At 47.4% G+C, this 9072-nt stretch overlaps 1 protein-coding gene across 4 annotated transcripts in view; it reads right to left on the reverse strand.

Moving 5' to 3' along the window:
• SSUH2 (ssu-2 homolog) overlaps positions 1–8751 on the reverse strand; it is a 30466-nt gene extending 21715 nt beyond the window's left edge. Inside the window, exon 1 of one of the 4 annotated variants that reach the window (XM_045493624.1) lies at positions 8652–8751. In XM_045493624.1, coding sequence (XP_045349580.1) covers positions 8652–8679 — 28 coding nt within the window. In that variant the 5' untranslated portion in view covers positions 8680–8751. The remainder of the gene's footprint in view (positions 1–8651) is intronic. The other 3 variants (XM_045493625.1, XM_045493626.1, XM_045493627.1) reach the window with 3 other exon arrangements.
• Positions 8752–9072: the final 321 nt, after the last annotated feature.

Here is a 9072-nt window from a genome sequence, read left to right on the forward strand (position 1 = left end):
CTCAGATCACACAGCCAGTGAGTGATGCAGCTGGATTCAAACCAAGGCTCATTGCTCTCCAAAGCCCACATCCTTCCCACATACTTCCCATGAGGTGACCCCTGTGGAAGAATCACTCACTATATATCTGCTTTTAAAACCTCACCTTATACACCTGAAACTAATATAACACTGTATGTTAATTGCATTTCAATTCTCAAAATTTAAATTTAAATTTATTTTGTTAATATTTAGTTATTTATTTTGAGGTGGGGGCTGAGAGGCAGAGAGAATCCCAAGCAGGCTCCACACTGTCGGCACAGAGCCTGATGCGGGGCTCAGTCTTAGAAACCATGAGATATGACCTGAGCTGAGATCAAGAGTATGACACTTAACCACCAGAGCCACGCAGGTGCCCCAATTTAAATTTAAGTAAACTAAAAAAAAAAAAAAAAAAAAAAAAAAAACAAACACCTCAGCTTGATCTGCCAGGCCATGGCAGAGACACACATAGTCCTGAGACTGCACGGAAGAAAGCATAATATAAGCACTGACTCCAAGAAATGCTAGACAACTCAGAAAGCACCTCCCCATACCTGTTGCTACACCCACTCTCTCACCTGGAGATACAGAAGGCAGGACTTCTAACTCCATTTGACATGAGGAGTCTGAGGCTCAGAGAGGTTACTCCAGTATTCGTAGGGTACACAGCAGTGAAATCAGAGCAGGATAAACGCTCCTTGCTCCAGCTCCAGCACACCTGGCCACCCCTCAAACCTATTCCCTGAAGCTCTCATGCTGGGGGACAAGAACCACTCAGCTCTGTCTTTCCAGTGGCCAATTTGATTACGGGAAGTTGACTTTAAAAGGGTAAGTTGATAAGTGGTCTGTGGAAAGAAATTCGCTCTGCATGAAGTCACTGAACACACTCAGGTCAACAGCTGATCTGTTTTAACCCCTAGATCCCTCCTTTTTCTTTTCTTTTTTTTTTTTTTTTTCAGCTCTTGAAAGCCTAATAGCTCTTTCCCTCTACAAAAATAAAAATAATATGTCCTGTCCTTTCAAGTTTAATAAAAACAGAGTCCAGAAGAAGAAACAGATCTTGTAAATTGGAGCAGCGGAGGCTATTTGGAAGTGGGCTGAGAACAATGGAGGGAGGAGGGGTGTCATTAAGACAAATGAAGCATCTCATTCTACCACTTCCCTCAGAGTACGTCTCAGCCCTCTGACAATAAGAAATGCATATGTATCTGTAAGGTTTCTCCTTGCAGGAAATTTGCAAAGGAAGCTGAAAGAGGAGAGTGTTTCCAGATACGGAGAGTGTCTTTCTGAGCGAGAAAGCTAAACTTTGTAAGCAAATGATTCTGCGCAGAAACCAGTGAGAGACCTTGGACAGTTGTGGGTGTGATGCAAGGAGACACCATCCCAGGCCTGCACAATGGTGTATGCCAACGTGTCTGAAATCCCCAACATGATAATTCATCAGGAACTATTATATTCATACCTTGGTTCTCAGTATTTGCTCCTACTAAGTTTATTAGCATTTTAAGCTATTTTCGCCACCAGGGATCTGCGAATATTTTCTGCAAATAGCCGGGGAGTAAATACTGTAGATTTTGTGGGCCATACGGCCTGTTTCAATTATTCAACTCGGGCGAAAGCAGCCATAGATAATGCACAATTGAGTAAGCATGGCTTTGTTCCAATAAAACTTTACAAAAACAGGCAGCGGGTCAGACTTGGCCCTTGAGCTGCCCTCGATACTCACCTGTGTGGGTACGTTTGAGGGGGTCAGAAAGAAGGAGGCTGGAATTTCAACCTGTCTGGCGTCAGGGCCCATGCATGTCATTGCAGCTCCTGTGAGCCCAGTTATCAGAATTAAGGGTGAAGGTCAGGGTTGGACTGTAGCCAAGAGTGTCTGGAGTCAGAATTGGTGGTTGGACACCTGGGCTCTGATATGTCTGAGTCATGCACTATGTGACTCTGTGCCAGCCACCCATCCTTGCAGAAATCAACCCCCCCCCACCCCCGGCTGTGAACCAGGGCAGACGATATTAGTGCCCATCTAATGAGACAGCATGCACACAGCTCATGGCCCCGAGCCTGGCATTTAATAAATGCTTCGTCAATGCCTTGGACCTGAGGAGGGCGAGTCTTCCTCTTTCTTTGTGCTCCTTTAAGCCAGGGGACAAGAGGTGAAAATGTCGAGCACAGAAAGAAAGGCAAGACCTTCATAGCCCTCTCCCCGGGGAAAGCCCCCCGCCCACCCGGAAGTCTGGGGTCTGCTGGGGCATCCATACTCTCCAGTGCTAGAAGACAGAAAAATGCCATATGGCTGCTATGTCCAGCTGGAAACCAAACAAAGAGGCAGGAAGAGGGGAAGAATGAGAGGTGGGAAACTCACAGCTCCATCCATCAACCAGGAGCCACCCTGACCTCTCAGGGCAGTAGTAATTCGTCAGAGCTAAATTAATCTCACCATTATGTTATGTACAAAAATAAAGGACTCCGGCTGACCTACAGGCAGATGCGTCATTTCCTGTGCAGATCTCAACGGGCACAACAGGAACGTGGACGTCACAGGTCATTGTGTGACGCCCAGCGTGGGGCACTTCGAAGGGGGTCCCCAGCCGTGTCACTGTTTCCATGGGGTCAGGGCCGAGTTCCAGCACGGCCACCCCACCCTAATACATGCATTGTGTCCCGTGGCTCACAAAGGGATGGTGCGGGCATGATCTCTTTTGCATTTCATGACAACCACTGTTTTCCCTGCTTCGTAGAAGACCGAGGTGAGACTCAGAGATGTGATTATGGGGCAACGAGCTCACACACTCATAGCAGAGCCAGAAAGAAAGAGTACTTAAAACTGAGATCCTGGGATGCCTGGGTGGCTCAGTCAATGAAGCCTCCGACCTCAGCTCAGGTCATGATCTCACAGTTTGTGAGTTCGAGCCCCGCGTCAGGCTCTGCGCTGACAGCTCAGGGCCTGGAGCCTGCTTCGGATCCTGGGTCTCCCTCTCTCTCTGACCCTTCCCCGCTCATTCTTTCTCTCTCTCAAAAATAAACAACCATTGGGGTACCTGGGTGGCTCAATCAGTTAAGTGTCTGACTTCAGCTCAGGTCATGATCTCACGGTTTGTGAGTTTGAGCCCCGTGTCAGGCTCTGTGCTGACAGCTCAGGGCCTGGAGCCTGCTTCTGATTCTGTGTCTCCTTCTCTCTGCCCCTCCCCCACTCACACTCTATCTCTGAAAAATAAATAAATGTTAAAAAAATTAAAAACAAAAACTTAGATCCTAATGCTAAGCCAATGTCCTGTCCACCTAGCTGAACACCCTATTGCTCTGTGCAAATGTCATCAAGTGGTTGCTGAGAAAGCTTTGCAAGCATCTCTCAGGTAGTGCTCACCAGCCGCAGCTATTTTTCTTTTGTGTCAAAAGGAATTTTTCTTGTGGAGCAAGGTATAATTAGTGGACAACCTCTTTAACTTCCACTTTGTAAAATGCCATTCCCTTTATTTCAGAGGAAAAAAGGAGTCCACATCTTCTGCCTTAGATTCCAGTACTAATCATCTTAAAAGCACTGAAATCATGCCATGTCTCCACTCACACGCCTCCCCACTGCCAACTTGCTTTAGTTTGTTTCGGCCCTTGCCGCCTCCAACAGGGGCGGGAGACCCTTTAAGACAGGGAGCCCCCCCCCCGCTTCCTGTATACAGTCGATGCACAAAAATGCATTGTGATCTGTACACTTAAGATGGGACAGGAGAGACTCAGGTGGTCAAATCCACACAGACATGAAATGGAATGGGGTTGGCTGGCAGCAAAGAGGAGAGGTATGTGGGGGACTGTTGTTTAAAGGGGTTAGAGATGAAAGGACTTGAGAGATGCATGGTGGTGATCATATTCCCACAAGAATGGGACTGTATTTAACGTCGCTGGACAGCACAATTAAAGATGCTTAGGATGGCAACTTTCATGTGATGTGTATTTTATCACAATTGAAAATAATAAAAACAGGAGAGTCAGGTGATCACAAGAGAAAGGAAAGAAAAAAAAATCCTGCTTTGCCAAGAAGAACAAATACTTGGCTCTATTATTTAAAAGTCTTCATAGTGGGGGTGCCCGGGTGGCTCAGTCGGTTAAGCATCCGACTCTTGGTTTCAGCTCAGGTCATGATCTCACGGTTCATGGGTTCGGGCCCCGAATCGGGCTCTGTGCTGACAGCGTGGAACCTGCTTGGGTCTCTCTCTCTCTCTCTCTCTCTCTCTCTCTCACACACACACACACACACACACACACACTTTGTCTCTCTCTCAAATAAATAACTTAAAAAATATTTTATAAAAAAATAAAAAATAAAAGTCTTTATAGCAAGACTAGAGGGCCTGACTGGGCCATGCCATCTCTTAAACTGCAGTGGCTCACTACTGCCCACAGCTAATGTCTAAGCTCCTGCCTTTAGCAGAGAAGGTCCTGTGTTAAATGGCCCTAGAGTACCCATGGGACAGGAAGAAAAGATTCTAGTCTCCTCAGTCCTGAGGGGAAAAGCCTCCCCACACAGCCCAGAGCAGGGTGAGAGGAAGGAAAACAGTTGCTGCGGAAGGGGAGAGGGTGGGGATAAAGAACAGAGCAGAAAGGGGAAGCAAAAAGAAGAGCCTGCTTGGGGCTCCAGAGAGGAGTCAGGGGTGTGGGAGCTTTGAGGTGGGAGCCACTGAGAACACATTTGGAAGATCAAACACAGAGCCCACCATGGGAGCGAGGCCAGCATCGAGGGAAACAGGGAGAAGGCCGGGAGAAGTTTTCCTTGGTGTTCTGCAGGGCCCTCTGGTGCGTCAGGAGAGACCCCGGCAAATGTTACAACGAATTTTCAATTAGTTGGGATGTGGAACTCTTGCTTTGTCGAAGTGTCATCATGCCAAGATAGGGACACGTGGGGGTGGGATTTGTAAGTGCGGCCTCGTCCCCTGGGGACACTGATGTGTGCATTCCCCCTGGCACAGGCAGCGTGCCATTTCTCCCAGCTCTTGTTCTGGCTGTTCCTGCCCATGATACACACACCCCTCACCCTCTTTGGCTGGGCTCAGCCCAGACCTGACCTCCTGCAAAGCCTGACTGGGTGTGGATCCCCCCCCCCCATGCCCCTCAGTACTCTGTTCCACTCTCTACCATTGTTTCTGCCAAATGGCTTTCCAAGAGTTATTTGCAGAACGTCCATCTGGGGTCTGCCTCCTCCACGAGGCTTTAAACACTTGGAAGGCAAATCAATGAATCATCCTTATTCCCCCAGCCATGAGCACAGCAACAAATAGCTAGCCTACTGTGTGGTCTGGGGGGGAAGTCACTTTATTTTTTATGGCCCTGGTCTTCTTTCCCTACAAGAGGGTCCAGGGAATCTGGTTGCTGACAGGAGCACTTGGGAAGATGGATAAGAGAAGGCTCTGCCACTGATTTAGGAGGGTCCTTGGGACCCTTTCTCAGCTGCAGTATGATTTCATTAAAGGTTTTTATTCCTTGTTCCCCAAAGGGGACACCCTATCTTTCCATTAGGAGTTGTGGGAACCACAAGCCCCTTCCAGAAACAGGACAGTCTACAAGAAAGACCAGATGGGCCCTGTGAGGACAGGGCCAACTTGGCAGGGAGCACCTGCACTCCTGGTGGCCATGCCTCCATCCTAAGGGATGGGTGACATACGCTAAGGCCCCACAGTCAGTCACCAAAGCTCCTAGAAGCTGGGCCCCTGCCAGGAGTCCAGCATCTTTCCCACCAAGGTATCCTGAGAGCTTAACCCAGTCTCTAGTCTCCAACTCAGAGCTGGGGTGGGGGGAACACTAAGGAATAAGCCTTTGGGGAGCAGAGCTGGCCTGGGTACCAAGGGAAGTGGGCCACTGATGGCCTCAGATCACTGCTCCGAGCACTCCCCAGATATCAGTGCCCAGAAGAAAGGAGGTGCCACCTAGGTCCTATTGTCCAGAATCACAGCAGTCCCCTCCTCAAATTATGGGGACCTTATCTTACTTGAAGAGGCTCTTGCACACCAAATCTGGGAGGGAGCTCGGCATGTAATAAAATAAGTTCTATTATAAGAGATATGGTTTTTAGAATAAGGGAGGGGATTTTTCTTCTTCATCCCTGGGCTGGGATGTCTCCCTCTAAGAGAAGAGAGATTGAAACCACAATTACATCTGGGACCATTGGAAAAACAGGACCTGGTCAGGCTAGAAAAGAAAAGACTCTGAAGACTTCTTATTTTAAACAGGGAAGAGACATGTTCTAAGTAGCCTTGGGGGGTAGAATCCAGACCAAAGAGTAAAAGTTACAAGGAAAGAGATGTCAACTCAATGTACGAAAGAATTCATGATGGCCTCGGCTATGGAAGGGGGACCAGCCCATCACTGGAGGTGTCCCAACCAATGGTGGGAGGTGCTGCCTCCAGCCAAGAATGCTGTCAGAGGTGTCTCAGCAGCCGACGGTGGCAGTGCTAAGAGGTCTTCATGGTGACTGCCACACGGGTGCCACATCCCAGAACGTTTCTATCCATGCCCACTTTGGTCCCAAAGTGTGTCACTGTTAGAAGATATTCTTTCTCTGAAGCTGCCCACATTACAGACTCAAAAACTGAGGGGACAACATTTTCGTGACTGGGGAGGGTAACTCAGTCGGGATAAATGGGCAGCCGTCTCTTACCTAAGAAGGGACATTTAAATTACGTAAGTCCCATAGCAGTCTCCCTTTCTGAAACCTGGGCAAATATTGACCTAGTTTCAGATTCCATCAGTGTTGCTTCTAAAAACTTTTCTGGGGGCACCTGGGTGGCTCAGTTGATTAAGCATCTGACTTTGGCTCAGGTGATGATCTCACAGTTCATGAGTTTAAGCCCCGCATCTGGCTCTGTGCTGATGGCTCAGAGCCTGGAGCCTGCTTCTGATTGTGTCTCCCTCTCTCTCTGCCCCTACCCCACTTGAGCACTTGCTCTCTCTCTCTCTCTCAAAAATAAATAAACATTTCAAAATTAAAAAATAAAAACTTTTCTGGATAATCCCATACCTTGCAGTAGACCTAAAGTTTCAATTATATTGGAAACCAGCATGGAGGTTTGGACCCTACGACAGAATCAGAGTGTTTAGAATTTTAAAGGAACTGAAGAGTTTACCCTACTCTCACCTGGCTTGCCAAAAGTCATGATGCCAGAACAGAAACACTACAGATGATAATATTTTTCATTAATAGCAAGTTTAATTTTAAAGCCCTGGGACACATAATCTGATAATTTTTCTAGAGTCAACATTTATTCCATGCCTACTCTATTCTGAGCAATGTTGTAGGCACTTTTCATCCAATTAATCTTCTACAATTCTTCAAGATGACATGATCTCCATTTTTATTGTGGGAAATGTAGCTCAGAGAGGTTAAGTGACTTGAGCAAAATCAGCCAGCAATCAGGAGGCAGAGCTTGGATGTGAATCCAGATCTGACCAAACCCACTGCTACTAAGAGAAACTCTGATTATAAATTGCAAGACTGCTAATGAGCAGTGTTTTAAAGAGGAAAAATTGCATTTTAATATTAGTAGAAGCTTATAAGACTATGGATACATGATTTCCAATATATCAGAGATCAGATCCTGCCCAAATACATGCTAAAATATCTCTGTACAGTCTCCAACTTCAATGTGAAAAGGGATTCCAACAAAAATTTAAATTCTAATATTTCACATGGGTTTATTTCATATCCCACCTCAGCTCTGAAACTTAAAGCTTTGAGATGCCTACATTAAAGACAGCAGTGTTGGACCTGTGCAGGACATTCAAAGTCAGCAAGTTCAGGAACTGTGAAAACGTACTTACTAGTGTCACAGGCCTCTCCAGGATTCAAATGAATTGTGAGAATACTTTTCCACCCCCCAGAAAAGTACATTCATACAACATTTTGCCCTCACCTTCATGTTCCTCAAATTAAGAACTCCTGACCCATCTCCTTTTATAGATGGGGAAACTGAGGCTAAATGACTTGCCTGAGATCACACAGCAGAGTCAGGACCTGAACCCTACCTTCCCAACCCCCAATCTGATACTCTACCACACTGCTCCTTCCAGATCAGGAGCAAAAACCTCTTATTTTTAAAACACACCACATTTCTTCCTAAAATGCCATTTCCTTCTTCATCTATTTAAATAGTCCTTAGATTGCATTGTGTTTCTGTCCCAGGAATGACAGCCTTGGGGTCATGAGGACTGTGTTCCTTAAGCAGTAATGAATAAGCAGCTCTTTGCTAGAGGAAGATCACAAGTAAAGACAATCCATGACATTTCTTTAAAATTAACTTCATCTCAGAACAGAGCCCAAGTGAGGTATTCTGGCTTACATGTAGCTGGGGGCGGGGGTGGGGGGCCTGTCAGCCAGAGAAAGGAAGACTGAAGAACACGAGACTTGGACCGCGATCAGGGAGAAGAGTTCTCCTGGTTGTTACCATCCTCCCCCACTGTCCAGAGAGAGGCACATAATGGAAGAACAGCCAACAGGCTGCAAATAAGCTTTACAAGCAAAAGGAAGGAAGGAAGGATGCCCTCAGCAACACAGACCCAGAACCCGACACAGCACGGAGGCCAGAGGGAAAGTTTTGGTCAGCGCTGGCCACAGAAGTTGGCGCTCCAGGTCTCCCGGCTGTACTTACTGTCGTCCTCACTCAGATCCCTGTCCATGGTGCAGATGTCCAGCCAAGGAGGTGTCTGCCCTCCCAGTGGGCTCAGGCCGCTGGGATCTGAGGGACCACCCTCGGGCCCTCCCAGAATGCCGGGCCCATTGTTACCTGATTTGAATACAACAGAGGGAAACATCTCGGGGAAGCACAGTGCCCCTCCGAGCTGCTGCTCTGGACCCAATCTGCAGGGGTCCTTGCAGCTCCTACTCACAAGAACTTCTACTTGCCAGGCTCTTAACGCAGTGCCTCTAGCCACTGGTGCCCATTTTTCTGAGCTGGGATTCAAACCCTCATCTGTGTGACTCTCAAGTCGGAGCTCTTGACCACTCTGCTAGCTTACTCATGTGTTGGAGGCAGGCTTCTAAGTGTCGTGGGGTGACAGGGGAAGGGATAC

The sequence above is a fragment of the Leopardus geoffroyi genome, chromosome A2 (assembly GCF_018350155.1).
Source record: "Leopardus geoffroyi isolate Oge1 chromosome A2, O.geoffroyi_Oge1_pat1.0, whole genome shotgun sequence".
Lineage (NCBI taxonomy): Eukaryota > Metazoa > Chordata > Mammalia > Carnivora > Felidae > Leopardus > Leopardus geoffroyi.